Source organism: Neodiprion lecontei, chromosome 5 (genome assembly GCF_021901455.1).
Source record: "Neodiprion lecontei isolate iyNeoLeco1 chromosome 5, iyNeoLeco1.1, whole genome shotgun sequence".
NCBI lineage: Eukaryota > Metazoa > Arthropoda > Insecta > Hymenoptera > Diprionidae > Neodiprion > Neodiprion lecontei.
In genome coordinates this window covers 1,357,574-1,379,821 of record NC_060264.1, presented here as the reverse complement: position 1 = coordinate 1,379,821, position 22,248 = coordinate 1,357,574, and the positions used below count along the sequence as shown (strand labels likewise).

The 22,248-nt window shown below is 41.6% G+C and overlaps 1 protein-coding gene across 8 annotated transcripts in view; it reads right to left on the bottom strand.

The window, feature by feature from the left end:
- LOC107217655 (phosphatase and actin regulator 1) overlaps positions 1 to 22,248 on the bottom strand; it is a 153,848-nt gene that overhangs the window by 109,703 nt on the left and 21,897 nt on the right. Inside the window, exon 1 of one of the 8 annotated variants that reach the window (XM_046742144.1) lies at positions 20,011 to 20,936. The exons of the other annotated variants lie outside the window; for them this stretch is intronic. Coding sequence (XP_046598100.1) covers positions 20,011 to 20,062 — 52 coding nt within the window. The 5' untranslated portion in view covers positions 20,063 to 20,936. Of the gene's footprint in view, positions 1 to 20,010; positions 20,937 to 22,248 lie in introns of those variants that run through there. 8 annotated transcript variants of the gene reach the window in all.

The following is a 22,248-nucleotide window of genomic DNA, read 5'->3' as shown; positions in this document are numbered from 1 at the left end:
TACTCGCAATAACGACTCGTAAGAAAGAATTACCCGATGTGAGTTAAATTAATAACTAACACGACGTAATATAATTATATGCCGGTTTAAAAAAAAACACGGAAACCGCACACGCGGTGATACTCGGGTACAAATTCGTCGCAATAAATTTACAACTGAATTTGTCTTCTTTTTTTTTTCAACTTAGAATTATCAATTTCGTATTTCACGTAATGCGAATAATTTTACGGTGAGCTTTTTTCTCACTTTAGCAAACACGAATTTACTGAAATGAGTTTCTTTTGTTTTTTATCGTTATACACACAAGTCGTATATTATAAAAATCCCGCCGCAGTGACGTCATTAAATCCGGTGTTAGCACGCCCAAGTATATTTGCGAGTCTATTTTATGTTAAACAACAGCGAAATTGGGTGTATACAGACACACACGCATATATATATATAAGTATGCGTGGAACGGGTAATGGATTTTTGCGAGAGAAGCTCTCTTCTCTTCTGTTATCATTATCATTGTTATTATTATTTTTGTCAATTATGTTGTTCTTTTTTTTTTTATTTTTCCTCCTAGTACCGGTTCCTCTTCTTCCCTTTCACCTCCAACTCATTCCCTATATCCAACAGCAACGGCATTAACTGCTTTCTTCGCAAAATTTGAAATTGCAATATTGCTGCCAAAATTATTTTATTCAATCTATTTCTCTCTCTTTGACATCTGATATCTGACATTTCCTTTTCGTTCATTTAGGTATGCAAATAACGACTGCTGTACATTTCGCGAAGAGATCTTACACATTTGCGAGACAATAGGTTTATTTATTTATTTATTTAAAAAAATAATATCCATTCGACCGCGTCTGAATAATAAATCATCGTCCGTTGACCAGCCAGCGTTAAATGACCGTTATATTCTAATAAATATTAGCTATATGTCGTCTAGAATTGACTCGAATGAATTCCTACGTTCATTAATCATCAAACGAATGAATACGATTATTCAGTCACAGTACTCGAGTTCCAAGTTAATGGGGATCTCTTTTCTTCTCTTGTTGATTGCTAGTGTCTTTAAATCCTTTTTTGCCCCCCCCCCCCAGATATGTTATATCTTCAATCGTTTTTAGTCATATATTATTAACTGATTCGTTGACATTTCAGCCGTCTTAAGAAGAGACAAAATAAAAAAAAAAAAACATAATTAATCTCTATCTTTGAAGTGAAAATAAAAGCAACAACAAATTCGAATCGTACGAAAATTTTTAGTCTGACAAATTATATATATATATAATATATATATTATTATTTGGGGGCGCGAAAAGATTTCGACATAACCGAAAAAAGAATATTTGTAACCATCCTCTACCGTGTATCACTGCCTACAAATAAAAATTCCCGGCGTTATTCATCCCGCAGGCACTTTGATCGCGAGACGATGATGACGCACGAGTCCGCGGTGCTGAACTTTCAACAAACCGCACCTATAAACTGCACCAAAGTGCCCTTCTAACTCTTCAACGGTAAGCGACAAACACAGAGAAGCGTTCGTACCTACGACGGTGTTGCAGGCAAAATATAAAACAAAGAACGTGCGCGGCATTCGACCAACTCCCACAATACCAGCGACCAGCGTCACTCGCAATCAGTCAGTCAGTCAGTCACTTACGATCAGACTTGGACTCGAGTGACTGACGTTTGAACGGCGTTACTCAGAGGCGCTTCTTCTTGTCTTATTTTTCTCCAATCAATAAACATAATCGTTAATTATTGAGACGTGGCAATGAGGTGTCTTCCATTCTCATTCCTCTCATCGCCCATGGTGCGACGTTATTATGCGAGAAAGGCGCATCGCCGATGAATTAACAGCCTCTCTCTCTCTCTCTCTCTCCCTCTCTCTCTCTCTCGCCCCGTCTCTCTTCGTCGTCGTGTTATCCAATTCTTTGCCACCGCGGCAGCAACAGCAGACGACGTTATTCGCAGTTATGCTGCAGCAGCTCAATGAATGATTTCCGCGCGATGTTGCCATTTCTCTTTTTGCTCTACTCTTCGTGTACTATACATTTTACTACTACACGGCTCATCTATCTATGCATCGATACTCATTGCCTACCGATCAATCCGTACTTCTAGTCGCATTGATCGAGTGGTCGGATTCAGCTTTCTTACAACGTACGGAGATGATGATTTATATCTTCGCATAGACGCAGACGCGCGAGAAAAGACAGAATGCATCCGACGAATTATGGGGTGAAATATTTTCATGATAAATCTATAAATTACGGTGTTTATTATTCATTACGATTTTTTATCTACAGTTATTTTTAATAGCGTCGAATTTTTTTTGCTCTAGCTTAAAATCATTTTTATTTTTTTTAGTTGAAAATAATATCATAATTAATACAATTCGATACACATGTTTCGACTTTTGCGGGCCAGAAAATTATTGCTTACTTGACAAGGAGGATAAATGATCGTTTGCGGAAATCTTTGTCCACGTGCGGTCGCCGATTAGAGACACAAACCGGTGGAAACACGTTATTTCAATCCTTTAGTGGATAAACTTGTACGCAGGGACACCGATAATCAAGATTCGAAGCTTAGTACGTACAACGAAGTTTAATCACGACTATAAACAATCGGAAATCGATACGTCGGGATCAGTTTCGGTGGACACGGTAAGTTTCCGTGTATAAGTACAGAAGAAACTACACGCGAGAAGAACACGCGTCGTCGCAAGTGTTTTATAATAATAATTTAACCGAGTCAATTATTACATATAAGTCACAGAGTTGACAAACTCGAAAAGGTGTACGATATTTAAATTTTAATATTCCAATTCGTACTACGAAAGCAGTACGAGAGATTGATAGAAAGATAAAAATAAATGAATAAATAAATAAATTCATACTTTGATCGCACGAATCGATATCGCATCGTCGATCAATCGAGTCTGAAAAATAATCTATTACATTCAATTAATCGGAATAAAATGAAGGATTATTTTTGTTCGTTCTTAAGGCGAGGAGGCTAATTCGGCGCCACGGACCCGCTTCCGATAACAATAACAAAAGGCTGCAGTGACTCATTCAGCAGCGGCGTTAGGCCTTATCGTCAATGTTTATATTCATAACGTTGACCCGAGGAGCTGAGCGGGTTTTACCGCAACGGGGCGACGAATGTGCGCCGGAAATAGAAGTTAGATATGTCCGTGTGTGTAACAACGACAATAACAATAGCAGCGATGTTTATGTAAAAGTAAAAATTTCACCACATTATTGTAGGTGAGAAGATCTCGTCTCGATTCGATCGTTACGGACGAGGTTAAAATCATTGTTGGACAATTTTAGGAATTTCATTCGGAAAGAGTGTACATATTTCGTTGTTTCACACTAGCTGACTAAATTTTTGAAAGTTACGAAGGTTCGAATTAGCCGTTTTTCCTAATCACGAATCGTTACGGTAACTATGCTTTCCTTTCCTTTTTTTTTTTTTTTTAGAAAAACGTTGCGTTCGATTCTCAGTATTGTTCGAAATCACGTTAGTAAAGCGTAACGAATGAAAGAAAATGTTGATATTTCGAGAAACCGACAACTTCAAAGTCGTACCAAAATTGTACAGCTAAAAAAAATTGGTTTTGTCTTTCGATCTTGCCGGACGATCGCTCATTGATTTTTGCATCGTTGTTACTGTTACGTAATAATATAGTAAACAGTTACTCATCATCTGATACTCCGGTTCATTTTATCTCATAATTTTTTTTTTTTTTTTTCTCATTTTTCTTCTTTTTCTTCTCCTATTCCACTCCGACGACTACACAACACAACACGCCGCGACTGTCACGCGTTGTATAATAGCAGGTACATTATATGAACAGGAAAACCGGTTCTTGCGCCGTGATGCAGGCAAGGAAGCCGCCTGCTTCTTCTTCTTCTTCTTCTTCTTCTTCTTCTTCTTCTTCTTCTTTTATCCGCCTTCGTGGGGCGGATTCGTTACGAATACGCAACACGCGATAACGCATTTCGCTCTGTGAGTATTAACCGGTTCGCTTTAAAACGAAAATGTATTTGCTTAAAATAAGCCTTTTATTTGAGTAAAGAAAACCCCGTTTGCTTTTACGATTTTGCGATGTTTCGAACGTGTTTCAGAGTTTCGTTCGTTTTTCTCGCAATGTGAGAAAATTTAAAAAAAAATAAATAGCGGCGATCGATTTGTCGGAAAATTTCACCACCTGTATCATGCGATTGACGAGAATTATTTAACATGCAGTATAAACCTCGAGAAAATCGTTAAGAAAAAATGCAAAATTCGAGACTGTAGATTTTGGTGTGGGGAAAAAAGCGAATGCGTTGCAGGATTAAAGTTGCAGCGATAGAAGGAAAAAAAAAAACATTTAAATTGTTCAACGATCCAAGAAGCGTGTTATAATCCATTATTCGATCTCTATACACACACACACACACACACACATATATATATATATACTACAAACTATCATTACAAACGCTTGCAGTGAGTTTCCTCTCATCTCGAGAGAGAGAGAGAGAACATTACGGACTGTAATAATTGCGGTTCAAAGGTCGATTATTATTCCCTCGTGCTAGCTTACAGCGTGGGTGTCGCCTCTGAATGTGAATGTGAATGTTAATGTGAAAAAACCGTCACGCGGTCGACGTGCACGATTATCTCTTCTTCGTAAAGTTCGGGAGGAGGAAGAGGAGGAATAAGGAATTTAAAAAAAAAGAGAGAGGAAAAATCACGGCGAACCTCGAGCTTGTTTACGTCCGTTATAGAAATAGAGAGAGGGGGGGAAGAGAGAAAGAGAGAGAGAGAAGCCAGGCAGACGCCAGTTAAATACCTGCGCTAGCTGGAATATTGTACGCATGTAAAGATGCCACGAAATTGGTGGCCACAACATAGAAGCATGTCTCTCTAATCTCTTCACTGTGAAAAATACGCATTCTGTCACAAATGTGATGTATTTTCTGCAACAGCAGGTGTTTCCGAATTTTTGGACAAGCGTTCTTGGTCAAAAGTGCGACAAGGTTAATTAAAGTTTAAACGAAATGTCGCTGCGGCCGATCAAATGGTTGAATTCAATAATTATTGAAATATACCCACTCGCGATATATATAGAAAAAAATATTAAATCAATGAATTTTCTACATCAACAACGTCTCAGAAATTCCGTTCTTATGTTGGACAATTTTTCACCGCTAAATTCGTAATATTGCTCGTCCAATTGTTACGCAGATGAGAAATGTTTGTTTTTCAGAAAATACGTTGAAAAATTCTTCAGCAATTTTTCGAGATCGATTATAAGTGGATGACGATAAGGTTTTTCATAGTACACATCATAGAAGTTAATTATCGCCGGATGAACGATGTTTTCTAAAGAACTTGATCTGCAGATTATATTTTTAAATCTCTTTGAATCAGAAGATTAAACTTTATCAGATTCGGTTTAGACTTTTAAAAACTTTGTTTAGTCACGGTTCTTTCAAGAAAAATCGAAGCAGCAGGAAAGTAATAAATTTAATTGTTTGAAATTCGGTGAAGCATAATAAAACAACACACACTCCTAGTTCGAAATCTCTGTTCCTTCAAAGTCGTTGTAAACATACGAATATAGTGATTTTTTTCCCCCAAACTCTCGTCACGATAACCTTACTAACTTTAAAATCTCGTACATATATTCTGACCTTTCTATTTTCAACTACTTCTCCATGCTTGGACTTTGAAAGTTTTCAAATTCTACGCTATATATACGTTATTTACCTCAGTTTCCTCGTTTCTTAACTCGGTTTATCTTACCGTACGCTTATATTTTCCTGCCTTAACCACATACATAATTTCCTTGATTCACCGCCCTGCTGAATTTTTCTTTATTCCCAATGCCCAAGTCAGTTAACGTTGTTGTAACGATTAACGTTTCGAAAAATCGTTATTTTACAATTGCACAAAAATGTCCGAACTTTAGTTAAAACAAAAAAAAAAGAAACAAAGAGTAAGAACAAAAACTCGATTACTCCACAGTCGCTATAAACTTGCAAAACAGTGATTATCCCCCCCCCCCCCTTGGAAACAAAAAAAAAAAAAAAAAAAATTTTCTCGTTACCAACTTCAGCCTAATCTTTATTCTCAAAACTTCTCGCTTTCGTCATTTTCATTTCGCTCCATCCGTGCAATATTGTCGAAATTATCAAACGAAATCAAATCTCCATCTCTCACCTATCACAGTGCTGGCGGCAACTTCTTTAGCCGCAGCGGCAGCGGCTGCCGGTCCATGAGCGAGAAAATCGCTAAGCGACAAAGACGACGCGATTATCTGTCGTTTCTCTTCGAAGTTCAGGTAATCCAAACTGTTGCTTCTCTGGGGCCCAGCCACAATCGTAACACTTTTATGATTGTTGCTCTCGTTGTTAACGTCGACCCCGTTGTTCCCTGACTTCTCGTTGTCGGTCCCCGCACCTGCCGCGGGCACCAGGTACACCCCCCGCACCCGAATCGACATCACCCCCCACCCCCCCACCCCCCGGCCCCCTTCGAAGCGAGGCGACCACGTGCTGCCGCAGGCAGACAAGCCTCGCGATTATTAGACGCACGCCGAACCCGACACCTTCATTCCGCGAGTGAATTTTCACTTGTTAGATCGTCGTTTGGAAAACTGGATAATTTGCAAATGCAGAAGAAAAACTAACCTTGCACGTCACGAACTGCACACTTCTTGTATTAACGTTAACATTGACATTGATATTGTCGTTGTTTTTATTATCTGGGTGAAATCGACGTCGCCATTTCGACCGATTTTCCCTTCTCGTTACTCGTTAATTGATTAATTTGTTTACTTTTATTCTTCCACACCCACTACATGGCACGTGATTATCGATTCATATATACACGTATACGTATATGTAATTCTAGATACTCTTCATCACTGTAATTCACCGCCGACGTTGTCATTGCAGCTCTTTTATCCGACGGACGACGACGAGGTTGAGGCAGCCCGATGTATGCACCAATAACATTAACGATGACGAAAACAATGACGATCGCATCGTTTTGCACGCACTTTCACACGATGCACAGAGTGAGAGAGAGAGAGAATGGGAGAAAAAAAAAACACACGCACACACACACACGGTCGAGTAATAAAAGATCGATCAATGATCGGGAGAACGTAGAGAGTATCGAAAATAACGATAACGATAACGATAACGATAACAACAATAATAATAATAATAATAATAATAAGGGGGGATGGAAACAAAAAACACAACACGATCACACAGGGGGATCTGGAAGAGAAAAACCGTTTCGACGCTTTCCGTGAGATTAAACTCGATTCCAGTACGTATTTCTCGGAGCAGGTGCAGCACTCCTCGTCGCTCGCTCGCCTCTCTACGATTCGGGACGGAAAACGCAGCGCAGGTATGAAAGGCGAAGGAAGAAGACGCCGGCTGCAGAGCCGTGAATATTATTCTTCACCTCTCGAGCCTCGCCTCGCCTTGTTTCGTCCGTTCGTCTCGACTCGATTCGACCCGACCCGACTCGACTCGACTCGAAATAAAGCGATGCTCTGTTGTTTTCGGCGTTTACGACTCGCGATAAGGATTCACCGTCGATTCGAGTCAGTATCTCGCGTCGCTTCTCGTCTCGTCTCGCGAATGTATGAAACGCGAGAAGACGAAAGAGGGAGAGAAAAGAAGCGATTCGTATATCCGCACTTGTGCATGTACGCTAATATTTTAACCAGACGCGGCACAACGCGACGGCTTCTCACCGATATTAAGTCACGACGACGACGAATCGCCGGGGCTTTGTTGGAACGCGAATCCGCCCCAAGAAGCTTCGTAGTAGACTCGTACCGATTTGTTTTCGTATTTTTTTTTTTTTTTCTTTCTTACGTGAAACAACGACGCGCCGTACGCGCGACGATACTTGCTTCTAGCCAGGCTTCGCACCAACTGAAAGGCGGCCATTCGACGAGGGCGACGCCTGGCGGACGCGACGCGAACTCGTGCCGGGATTATGGAGAAACAGACGACGGCTGTTGCCCGCCACTTTCAAAGGGCGTTCAGCGACGGTTCTTGTCGGATTTTTATTCAGGCGACGGTATCGGTTGCGGCGATTTGGTTGCCTGCGTGTTGATACGTGTTTTTAAACATTGCTCCAAACGCCGATTCGTTCTTGTGAGTAAAATGTTATTTGAGTTAAAAATTAATCGATCGTTTCAAGAGGGTTTCGTTATTTGTTACAACTTTTACGAGTATCGGTTGCAGATTAAAAAACCGATGGATCGTTGATTATTGATAGGATTTTTCGCACCGATAATTTCAGGTTCTCTGGCGTATCGATTAGATATATAATTAACTCGCATTTTCTCCGTTTTACAGACGAAAATAGAGACATTTTTCAAAAGGTATTTCAACCTAACTTTAAAGGAAATTAGATATCGAATGTCTCGGTCGTTAATTAAGATGATCCGACTTTTATTTCTGTTTAACGTTACTCAAGCTCAATTACCAAACGTATCAATAAACGCTCTGATTTTAAGGAACTAACGGAAGATTCGGATAAGCCATTATTTCGAAAAACGTAAAAGTAGAAACATCAATCTGAGAGTATCAAATGTATTTACTACTTGTTTATATCTTTCATATAAATTTTACGTGGTGCTCCTTATCGATTCATCAATTCTTAAAATTCCCAACAAAACCCTAATTTCTTGTCCCTTGTACCCTTTTCGCAATAATCCCCTCAATTGCCTCAAGGGTAAAGTAATTTTCAACATTTCAAAGAATCGTTCCCTGCGACATTATTTCCCCGTTTTTCCATACGCGTAGAAAATCTCGCGATTGCAATTGCCGGTTTCCCAAATTTTCCTGACAGTTAGACACCCTGAATTTACAAGAGAACGCATCAACGTTGTTCGAAATTTATTGAAGAAGAATATCGGCAAGTATTTGAGGGGAAAACATGCTTATAGCATTGAATAAAGCGAGCAAGCATCGAAGATGTCGGTAATTAAACTAAACTGGTAATCGAAGAAATAAGAAAAAACCAAGCCGGACGATTTCAACTTGACCCTGAAAACGGAGAAACCCCTTTTACTTCCACTATTCGTGACTCGTGACGTGTACGATAATCGGTCAGTTTCGGTAGTCACGGCGATGCGGTTGATTGGAATTAGCAGCGAGACGGATATAATCGGTCATCATCGAAGGTATGCACTCGGGGTAACTCCAGATTATTACGGTTAGGTCACGATTTGCGAATTCCAGACGTGCACAAGCAGCCCACGTACGTGGAAGGTGTAACTTGCATAATAATCTATCCATAGCTATACACACCATAAGTCCTTGGGTGGGTATAATGTACGATAAATATATGGGCGTATTTCGAAAGTGAATGTCTAAGGATTTCATTAATTATCATCGAAGGCGTGCGCATTTTTCTTATTACAATATTGGGCGTAGTCGGAACAGTCGTATGGACACAACTGACAAATAGGTTGCGAAATTTAGGTTGTCCCTCAGTCGAGCGGCTCCGGTAGATAACTGAATTATTTACGCGAATTGAAACAGTTACACATTTTCGTACAAAATGAGGATTGACGGAATTTAAACACCGCGAAATCATTTCTGTTTTCCTTCGTCACAAGAAAGCGGACTATTCGTTCGATTTTAATGATTTCTCTCTCTAACGTTGGAGAGTGTAAAAATAAAAATATACCTAATTGTTAGAGGATTTTGAGAGACTTTATTTTCGAACGCGTTTAAATTTTGACAATAATTCAAAATCCATTCAAGATTGTTAAAACTTGTGACCATCTACCGAATAGTAATTATAGCCTTGGAATTTCTTCATCCGTAGGAATTGAGAATAAGTAGAATTCGACAAATTTTTGTTCAGACTTTACGTTCGACGAGTCGGCCACGAGTACTTAACAACCGATTGATACTGATTATTCTGAGAAACCTTATCATGTTTACCGCGCGTTATTTACTTGAATCCAGATATGTAAGTCGGACATTGATCAAGCTGATATCAATTGAAACTGAAAATCAAAAACTGGCTAAATTTAAACATGAAACAAACTTTGAAAACAAAAAATTAACTTGTATGACGGATTTAGTGCCGAAGAACCATTAACTGAGGCGCATCGGGGTGGATCGGCCAACTTTTTATTCCTCCGATTAGAGCTGATTCCTCCTGAGCAATGGAGAAGTAGCGTACAATCAGAGGGGGATGGAAGAGAAGAAACGAAAGGCAGGCGAGCCGAGAAACCAAGAGTGAGAGAGAGAAGAAGAGAGAGGAGGGACTTGAGACGGCGACACGTTCACCCATCCGGGGACCGAGACTCGCTACCGTTGCTTAACTTGGACAGAGCCCCGGTCAGCCGAACGAACCACGAGACCGACTCATTGGCTGCTTAAAAATTTCGGGTTTTTCGATTTAAAGAGGGGAGTAAAGCTCGGATGATATAAAATCATACCGATTTTTACGAGCTTTATTTTAAAGAAAATGAAAACACTTGGAACAATTTCGGTTCAAGGGATTTATTATTTTCAGTTTCAAAAACGTCTTAGGATTTTTTCATTGAAATTAATAACAAAATACGGCTGGGCATCTCCTGACGTTATTCTCCAACTTGTCACGGATAGAAAAATTTCTTCGAGTTGAAAAAAAGTCTTGGTATTGAAATTCAAATATCTAGCCACTAGCTCGAATCGATAAACAGGTTTTAAAGATTATGTCAAAGTTTCAAGTGGATCGGATAAAAATTGACCGAGTAATCTTCGCCACCGTATTGAAAACGCGGTTGTTCGCTACTTATACGCGCCATGCCGCCATTTTGTTGTTAATTTCGATGAAAAAATTCTGAAATATTCTCGATACTATAAACAATAAAGTCCTCGAACTGAAATTGCTCTAAATGTTTCAAAAAACACACTTCAAAATAGGTATGATTTTAGACCGTCCAAGCTGTATCCTCCCCTCCTTAAGGTCGATTATTTGATGCAAAGGAAATGCGACAGAGAAAAGGAAAAACGTTCGGTAAAATACGAGGATCACATATTTTCCTGCTTTTCTCAAGCGACCGATAATTCCGTGTAATTAAGTTTATCCAGCGGTCGGCGGCGAGCGTTCAAGATACCATCGAATGACGGTGCGTATATATATATAGGAAATTAAATTGTGAAAACGGAAGCCCGAGGATAACGTAACGACGAGATCGCCGTCCTCTTATTAAGGCATTAATTTATCACTTCCGGCTTGTCGCTGATGTCGGTACACTGATAATACTGCTGCTGGTGCTGGGTTGGGATCCAAATACGATCCGGATAACCATCAAGGCGAAAAAACTCTTTTCACACTTTTCTTATCGCTGCTTACTCCCGGCTTCTATACCTATACGTTTAATTAATTTCCCCTCTTTTCGTTCAGCTCTTCATTCCTTTCCGTTCACCATCAACATCATCGTCATCATTATTATTATTATTATTATTATTATTATTATTATTATTATTATACCCAAATCGCACCGAACGATCGTCGGCTTTGGCTTTTATCAGCAAATTTAATGTGCAGGTACCTACGGTTATTAGATTATCGTCGAACGAACGAATGAATGAATTAACGAATGAATGAATGAACGTACGAATAGGAGGATCGATCAATCAATCAGTCGCCCCCTCGATGGTTGTTACGAATCTTCTTTCGTGCAGTAACGTCCATTAGCCAGAAACTACATCATCATCATCACCCTCTGGCTTCATTTATATAATCCTAATCGCGGGAAGGGTGGAAGTCGGTTATACAGTTTTTCCGATAAATTATTTCCTCGTCAGCAGAGATATCAGCAAAAAGAGAGGGAAAAAAAAGTGGGCCGGGAAGTTTGAAGCGAAAGTTACGTCGTGGGGGAAAAAGGGAATGAGAAGGAGACTCTGAAACGATGCATTAGCCAAGCTCATAAAGTAGGTATCACTCTGTATAATTAAAGGATATTTACGGAATTCGGACAGACGAATTACACTACTCAGCAAAATTTCGTAACAAGGAAGATGCTTATGAATTTTTAAAATACCTGTAATCTCCGCTCGTTACAAAAACATATTTATTTTGATTCTATCAGCTCTGGTTTTTAGGTGGCAGCTACTACCGTTGATATTGAATGATTATCGTTTTGACTTACCTTTTCCTGATTCGTGGTGTTTTGTTATTTACTGTAAATACCAGTTGATTAGTTTCAATAAATAACAAAACACCCCGAATCAAAAAAGGTAAGTCAAAACGATAAACATTGAATTTTATCGGTAGTAGATGCAACGCAAAAACTGGACCTGATCGAATGAAAATAAATATGGTTTTATGGGTATTTTAAAATTAGTAAGCACCTTCCTTGTTAAAAAATTTTTTCGACCGGTGTGCCGTAACAATAGACATAATCTCATTTTCGTTCCTAAGAACTGTATTTTTCAGAAAAACTAAAAAAATCATATTACAATAAAACTACTCGTATCTAAAATACTCTAACATCAATTCTATCATACTAAACCTTCTTCCTAACATAATCAGTTCAAACTTTTCATGTTGCAGACAAAAAGTGAATTTTTACTAACCAGTGTTATGGAAGGAGTTTCACTTGTTCCGACGTCCGAAGAGACCTGCCCTTGGATAATGGTGGACCACACGTATCCCGTTTGAAAAAAAAAAATAAACTATGGCAGGCAATTTGGCCAGTTTTTGGCAATCCGCCACCACGTACCTCCACAGAGTTACGAGATATAAAATAATTCGTTGTTACGATATAACGGCGGAGTCATAAAGAGAAAAATCTCGTAAAAATGTCGATGCGTTGATCCGGCGCCGGTTATCACGGATTATTAAAAGTCTCTCCGTTACGGGTGAAATTTTTATTCGATGCTTGTGAGTTCGACGTGAGATATTAGGGCTTTAGGCCCGGAGGCTTCAATCACTCGGTTTAATGGCTTACGCATGTGAAACACCCGGCTGAACGCCGATTAATCTCTGCGCGTTACAGTAACGCCGATTAGTTTTAAGAGAAGAAAACAATCTCGCGCGATGTTTTTCCCATCCCTCCCCAGACGCCATCAGATCTTTACCGCGATTAAGAATCTCTCGCTGCTGCGATGCGTAACGCGTCTTAAAGAAATAAAAAAACAAAAAAAAAAAAAAAAATGAGGGCGAAGGTCGACCCTCGTTTACGGTACCGGGGCCTGAAATAATAGCCTGGATCCCATAAACGCCCGGACAATGTTTCCGAGTCTCGTATAGAGCGCGTTTCATCTCCGGCAAGAAAAATAAAATTAGAAACAAAGCGGGACACAGTCTTGAAAAGAAAATAGGGATATCGAGCGATGTGCGATTCGAGGATATTTAACTGTGTACTTGTTTAAACAATATCGTAGAATCTTAAATTACCTGCTTCGCTTTCGTTTATTTATACGTGTAATATCTCAGGTTTACATGAAACCGAAAGTTTGGACTGTTTTATAATTGCTCTTTTTTACTGCGGCAAGAATAACGGCCGTGATATCGGACTAGCGAAATTAGTTGCCTCCAAGTTTATAATCTACGAAAAAATATGCTTACGTCCCGATCTTTATTGTCGAGTCTGGAAAGTCGGTGGAAATCGGTACGGAAAATTTGTCATATCGCGAGGAATTCGAGGACCCGCAAAATCACTTTTCACCATTCTCAAATTCCTTTCCACCTTCGTGAAACCAACCGACGTGTATAGTCGGTTGAAGGACCGATTTAAAAGCGATATTAGAAAAACTTGGAAAACCGTCTGCAGAAGACAATCTCGGAGATATGAGACGGGCGAAAGATAATCACTTGGTTTGTCTTTCCGGGAAGAGAAAATGTCCTACTGATTTCACTCGGGATACAATCGGCTAATTAGCTGTCTCCAAACTGTTCTATCCTATCTTTCCGTACCGACGGACTTGCCTGCAGGCATTTTTTCGCTGATCTATATCTCGCTTCAACATGCTGCAGTAGGGTGGTCCTTACTTAGGGTGTCCTTTTTTTCCACTTTTTTTCCACTCCGCCTCCCCAAATCAGCTTCAAATAATTAAACAACAATTGCCTAATTTTTTCAGATTTTTTCTTGCGTCAATAACAAGGTAAAAATAATAATATTCCAAAAAATCAGCAACTACGAGGTTTTAACTATCTGAAAAAAAATATACATCATATCAGAGAATATAGACGAATTGCAGACCCTAGAAATCGGACTTTTTTTTTGTATTTAGAGGAAGTGCAATTCGTGTAGATTGCCTGGTTTGATAATGTGAATTTTCTTCCAGATAATAGCAGTTACAGATTTTTTGGACCATTATTACTCTTACAATACAATATATACTGAGACAAGAAGTTCTTCACATGTTATTTCCACAAGAAACTTCGGTGACAAAATCTGACAAAATTGTTTTCGAATTATTTGAAGTTAATTTGGGGGGGATTCGTCAGCATCCTAAATAAGGACCATTCTAATGCTGCAGCGATAGGTGATTAAGTCTGGTGAAATCTTCGCTGACAGTGAGAATTTGAGAGAGAAACAATTAGAGCGCCTCCCTTTCAGATAAACCGTAATTTACGGTTTCGTTCATACATTTTACAGTATTAGTATATCTATTAACTTCCAGCGAGTTATAGTATTTATTGCACACCGTGCATCAGGGTACGATAATGTGTAACGTGCAGATGAAAAAAAAAAGTGCCGTAGCGTCGAATTTTTTACCCTCGGCATGAGCGCGCCGCCCACGATGATAACTTATCTCCGGGGGAATGAAAAATCATTCTGTTTTTATTCATATACATACATACATATAATAAACCGCTCGCGCTGTAAAAAAGAGCCATGCATACCTACGACCTTATTATTCCGGATAACCGTTATACTTTATATACATGATAAATCCCTGTATTCGGCGGTGAGTTTTCGCGCCGAATTTTGGAACGGCGGCACAGCGACCGGGGGAAAAGTTGACGTTGCGAAAAACTACGAAACTGTCGCGCGATATGCAAATCGCGTTTTCCTGAATGGGCCGAAAGGGCGATAAAGACTTTCGAAGCTCGCTGGGTGCATGCGGTAGGTGTGTATCAGCTGCGGTGCAACGTCGAGCTGCCGGGAAACTGCAGGCGGAGAAATCGGAGGAAATACACTCGCGGATGAGATAGAGGCTCGCCTATTGTGCCAGCTGTTGTACAAAAGCGTGCGGGACGTGAAAAGCCGATACCCTAAATCCAATAAATGTAGGGGACGAGTTTTCCACCAGGGTGGTAAAATGACGTTTGAGCTGCTGCAGATGTCGAAGAAAATGGCGAAAAAGTTTATCCCTTCAATTCTCAAACTATAGGCCAACTCCGGAAGTTGGACTACACCGAGGGTCCTTGGTTCTCTCACCCGTTCGGACGTTTCGGCGTATCATGTCCCCATCAAAATTTGATAAAAACTTTGGTTCATTCATCTTCTCGCCCTGAGTTTTATTCTTCCTTTCTCGTATTTTTCTTCATTTCAGCGATGAAATGTTTCTTGCAATTTTTATACTCACGCGATGATTATTCTGAATGCGAGAGAGAAAGTAACAGACATCATCACTTCAAATCATTCCGAGACTATCGAGTGTACAATTTTATTGCTTAAAGCACAGACCGAAACATTAATTGCACCTGTCGAAATCTTCAAGGTGTAGACGAAAGTTTAAACCTTCTGAAATAAATTTGAAAAACGTCCTCATCAAACCAACCGAATTAGGATAGACATAGTGAAAAATGCTCCAACAAAATACAGCCAAGGTTTCAAGTACCGGAGGATATATATAAATATATATAACGTTCAACTAGAGTTATGCGCAATGCAAAGATTCACTCGAACCAAACTTCCTGTAGTTTACCTTACCTTTCTTTGTTCCTAGTTAAAACACGGCGCAAAGAGATGAGTTTATCATTCAGACTCCGCGAGCTCTTTCACCAAGTTTTTCCGAGTACACGAAGCGCTCGACTGTAATGTAGGTACATAGAGTGAATAGTCCTTACCTGGAACATAGAAGAAGAGAAAAAAGTTGAATCGAATATCTGTGTGAAATTCTGCGAGGATCGCATGCCGGCAATTTTTCATTCACCTTTCATTAAATAGGGAACAGAGATAAACCAAGGCAAGACTGTTATTATCAACGGGATATTTATTGTGGAAGAGAGATCTATTTCCGGGAGGGTAAAACCCACGTTTCCGACTCACCAAGCGCACGCACATCTCTATTATTTAACGAATCACTAACGAAGGAAAGATTCCGGGATCCTGCGGCCGGCGTGGATCGATACAGCATGGTGAATTAACCACGAGGTACTCGGGGCCATCAATTTTCAAACCTGATGTTCGTCAAGGCTGGATTTCTGCTCCATGATACAGCGGGCGCAACCCAAACTTCACCCGCGATTCGAACAAAGTTCATAGCAAAAACTGCTGCGGTGAAAACTGTGCCGAAAAAGTATGATCCGAGGGGTTGATCACTCATCGATTTTTATGTACACCTGATTTCAGGATTACAAAGGTTTCGGAAGACTTCAGAGATTTCGAAAGATATCGAAAGGTTTCGAGGATTTCATGGAATTTCAAAGGACCGTTTCGAAGGAAAATTTAAGATGATTCCAAAAGATTTCAAGAGATCTCACAAGATATTCGGAAAAGTATACACCAGCAGATTTCACGAGTGATCAACCTCTCGGTATGATTTGTATTTTTTTAGAGAACTAGATCGATCTTTATGTCGACTGCAACTCAAACGAACATGCATGTTGACAGAACAAGCCATAAAATCCGGCGCGGTATCTTACGGCAGAGCTTTCAATGAAACAGTTTGACGAGTGTGAAGAGTGTGGAGCTTTCGCCTGGTCCCAAGCTCTCGACTCTAAGCTTTACAGCGTATAACCATAGAATATAATCAGAACGTTACTGAATTCAAGCGTAAAAGTGAAGCCAAGTAAGCCGCTCACAGCACTTGGCGTAATTATAACCAGACTTGCTTTACCTTATCGCGAGAGCATAGTGGAATCATTGTAACAAGAAGTACGCGCTGGGTTAGAGAAGGCGGGCGAGATCCTGAAAGACTATCTTATTCTCGAAGAAGCCGAGAGAGATCGGACAACCGGCGCACTGTGCAAAGATGCCGAAGCATGGCTGACTCCAGATGCACGTGGGATCCGACTCGTCGAATCGAACCAGAGTCCGACTTCGCGCCGCTTTCCGACCGCGTCGAACCAAGATGTGGCAAGAATCGAACCGGTTACGGTGGTTCTTCGATCGGAACGTGATGTTCAACCACAGCTTCATGGAAGGTCACGCTCCCCCCGGAGATGAAGATGAATGCTTCGACCGCATCAGCATATTATACAACGCGATGTCGCGGTTGGGTTTGGCAGGTTCTCCGCCGCTGGCGCTCGGTGACAAACGACCAGCTTGGGACCTTGCGTGTCGGTCGGTAGCTTTCCGCGTGTGGAAAGCTCGACCACCCGATCCCCGATCCTCATTTCACTATCATCATATGTCTCCTTCAGCCTTTTTCCCCGTTCAGACCTTCACCCAGCTTGAAACCTCGAAATTTTTTTCCCACCACAAGAGGAAGACGGACACAAAAGTTGGTGCATGCAACAGCGAATGATTCGCCATGTTAAAACCAAACTGTCAAGGCAAACTTTCCTGTAGTTTGTTTCATTGCTGGTTGCTGTTTATTCATTCTGGTCTCGTCACCCTGAGTAAGTGAAACTGATAAGTGAAAATTGATGGAATGGAATGATCGAACTGTTCCACAACTGCATAAAAAGTTGACGCTAAGTGCCCACACCCTCAATCGAGCAGACCAATACAGCAAAGCCCGTTATTTTCGAAGACCCGAGGGATTCCTCGAGACAATGTCCTCTCCAAGTAAATACAATGAAGAGAGCGAGGCACTTCGGTAGAGACGCTGACGAGGCGGCGGAGGGAGGGACGATCCTCGCCTTGTTATGTAACCTGTGTACTCGCTCGACTGCGGAAAATGGCTTTTCGGTTGCTACTCGCTCGACTCTCGGGCGCCCTGCGGCCTCTTGGTGCACGTAACTTGGCTCCGTGATTCTCCCCTTAAGCCACCCTCTTCATACCGCCTTTTTCTCGACGGTAAAATCAATCGATTCCAAGCTCCGGGGGTGTTTACGCTCTTCCGCGATCAACGAGCCACCCAAAAGAAGATGGAGTCATTTTCATTTCGCACCGCTGACTTCGGTCGGGCATAGTTGAAAGTTCAAAAGCTCCGAACTTTGCAGTCTGACGGATGAATATTGGTTGGTTCTGGATTAGATTTTACCGTTTTCAATCCGCATCCGTGTTTCGTGCCACCCAATTTGTATTAATTTAGTACAAATTGAAGTGTCAGTTTTCGGTCTTTTGTTTTTTCCAATTCCTTCAGACACACTCTCCGTGGTTCGGCCAATTGCTTGGATCAAGGTGGTAGATGCAATTTTAATTCACGTTGAACGAAGCGCGGCCTCCTATCCCTTCGAGAAATCTGAGACAGACACAACCCATCCCAGCGCATTCGAAATACTCAACAAGATCAAAAAAGATACAGACAACGCATTCTCCCTTCTTAATCGTTTCGCAACTTGTAAGCTCTACAGTCTTCGCGTAAAACGGTTCATCACCTCGAAATTTTTTTTACGACCAGCAAAAACTGAAACGATATATACGTAGTTTAATCGGATTAAATGATCCTTAAATATTTAGCAGAAAGATCAGTTTTCCGGTCTTCCGGATATCTTGACCCTGTGGTATAAATCCTTCATAGATAACCCAAGCTTAAGAAGATCATCCGGTCAAAATCACTTTCGCACAGATATTCGGTCTCTTATAGAATTCCGTGAGACATTTATCACGTAACTAAAGACGATACTTCATGCAGTAGAAGATAAAAGTTGAAATGGAGGAATTTTTCACAAGAAAATTCACTCTACCGAAATATTCTGGAAGTGGAGAAGAAGTTGCAGCAACGACAGGAGCGACATAGAAGCGACTTTGCGACGCATGAATAACACGATCGAGGAAGATCTCGGGCATCGATTTCACTCCGCAGAACTCAACTCTTCGCGTATCGTCCTGTACCCGAGATGAAAAGATTTCTTGCAGGATTAATGATGTGCGACATTGGTGGAACGGATTTTCAAGTCAGTTTACGGAGGCACTTATTCGCAAAAGTGCCAATCCGCGAAACATCTTTGTAGTTATGTTGTAATCCGTCGGAATATCTGCTTTGATATCGTCAGGAGTAATTTCTCGACACCAGATGCAGGGAAGATAAACGTCAAAGTACGATATTCAGGCGAAATTGTGATTCCTAAGTGGCAAAATTCTCGATTCAAACAGTGAAAATTCACCGGGAGATAGAATTCCTTCTTACTCTGCGATACGTTTTACGAGTTTCATCCTGCTCACGAGATTGAATAACTTTCCAAGGATTGCCAATTCGTTTTTCGACAAAGACAAATTTAATTTTTGAAAGCACTGTTTAAATCTGCTCATTACATCACTTCAACGTTGTTTCATAATGGTTTGCGAAATGTTTACGACGTGAGTTTCAGAAGTTTCAATGTCGGGCTTGAAGTTCTGCCGAGATGAGAAACCTACCTCCATCACCGCAGCGTCAAAGAGACTCGATTCTTAAGTACGTCTCCAATCCTTTCTTTCTAGTTTCGAGATAATCTATCGACCCGCCTCTAGGTGTCTGGAAACCGCGAAGCACCACTGCTGCAGCTTAACGAGCTAATAAGTACACGCGCGGTCCTGCTTGTTATGGATGAGTTGGTTGCAATTACTGTTTACCATCATTATGCATCGGTGCTACGTGGTTTCATCGTTTATTTGCCTTTTCACGATTGAACAACTGCCAGCGGTCGACGATCGTCGAAGCATAGTAAGTCGGCAACTTGCCCGGCACTGCACTGTGAAGTAAAGCATACCTTGATCGTTGAAGGTTCCAATCCTCCAGAAGCTCCCCGTCCTCGCAGTCATGGCGGTAATCCAAATATCCAAAAGTCGCTGAACCAAGCCAGCGATGATCGCGCGCGCGAGAATCACTCGTTAAGAACTGAGACCAGTATCCCGAATGAATTTGGAGAACCACTATGACCCCAGGCGACTCGAGGCACTTTCGTTTGGCTTCATTAAAATATTACGCGCCGATCATCGACGAGAGGAACCGCTCGGTGCCGATAGTTACGTGTGCGAAATTTCGCGATGAAAATCGCGGTGAGCGTGCATTACGCAACTGAAGAAACGCGGAGAGGATTAGTCGCGTAGTGCCACTGCCGAAAAATCACTTGAAACAGTAGACTCGATAGACCTTCGGGGACACGGTTAGGCTGGCCTCGTGTTATCTTGCAACCAGAAAGATTGCGTATCGGTGTGTGCGTTATTAATCTGCAAACAGATACCAGCTCGACGTGACTTAATCTTCCGATCACCGGGCGTATTCACTGCTCCGCACTTCGGTTTCCTGGTACACTCACAACCAACAACACCCCGACCCCCAGCACCCAATCCTCTTAAGAACATGATGCTCAATTTCGCCGATGATGTGGCTCACGTTTGACCTCACGTGGCTCGGAAGGTGAACGGGAATTATCTATGGTCTGGTCTCGGCACACATCGCGCTAAAATTATCACGTTAATCGATGTATAATTGCCGGTAATAACATTAACGGAAGTCTCTGGAAGACGATCAGCGCCTCGACGAGAACGGAATAATAGACGTCTGATCCCTCGAGTTCTTCAAGTCCTCCCTCCTCGTTACGGCCACTTTCAGGATCGGCCGAAGCGACCGAATCCGATTCCGCTGACGTTCCAGCCTCTCAGAAATGACTTCACACCACGAACCGATTGGCGATTCACCTTATTTATCATCCTCTCCGGCAGCGGGAGGCGATCGCCGCGCGTGTCGACTGCGACTCTGTCGTTGTCGGTGACACACCTTGCCGGGCTTCGCTTCCCCTTCACCCTCCGCACCCGCTACTGCCCCAAGGCGCATTTTCCCGGTATACGTGCAACAGCGAACGACGGTAGGTAGGTTCCCCTTCTGTTTGGCATGATGGGTGTGGGCGCCATACCGTCGAGCCGCCAACAGGCGGTTACCCACCCTTACGGATCCCCACGGAGCTCCAAGCTCTCCTTTGTCGTCTGATCACCCGGCATGATTGTGCCTACACCCTTGCGTTCACACCGTTGGACACTGTCACGCACCGTTAACCACCTTCCAAACCGAGACCTGACCTCCTGACGATTATCCGATGGTTCACACCTCCGTGTTTTCAATCTATCTAATTTTGCGTCAATGGCACTAGTGTGCTGCTTTTTCTTTGGAGTGGGTGCTTTTTGGTGTAACGACGTCAGATCGTCACTTGACATTAGAGAATCGCGAGTTTCTTGATTACATTTGGTATCGGTAGAGGTGACTTGTTGCAAATTAAACTCGTTTGTACGTACGAGTATAATTCGCGAATCAAAATTCAGGCGACACGAGTTCAGAAGTTTCCATTCAACGCACAGAAATATGTTGAAACTTTTGTAGCCCCGGGTACGAGCGTTCATAAAGTTCTTGAGATACTTTCCAGTTACTTTGCAACGCCTAGGTACTTACGAATTCTTACAGTATAATTTTGAAGGGATTTGTAATGTTTGCCCCAGTTAAGAGAAAGCGAACGTAGTTTTCACATATTAATCCATGAACTGAAACGCTCGAGCAAAGGCAATGTGCTTTGGATCCAAGCCTATCCGAGTCAACCACGGTGTCTAATTGAAATGTCTCAAGTCACCAAGTGCAGAGTGCACAGACCGAGATACCCACTGAAACGTCTTTCAATCCCTTCCGGCAGTGAGTAAAGGAGTCATGTTCACGGTTGCTCCGTGTTAAAGTTCCCGAGCCACGCCCACCTTCACAATGTACTTTGCACTGCATCGGCTTCGGCTTTGACAACCTGTCAAAGGCTGTCCATGCGCGCGTTCCGTTAACCGTAATTACCGACCTTGCATGCCTTTCGCATCCAGTAATTGTTTCCGGAGACGGGGATTCCTTGTCACGATACCTCCGATGTCTTCCGCACCAAGGAAAAACTGCAGATCTGGCATATTTTCGTTAACAGTAAAGGGAATTTGATGAGTGGGATATTCCTGCAGGAACGAGAATACACGAATGCGAGAAA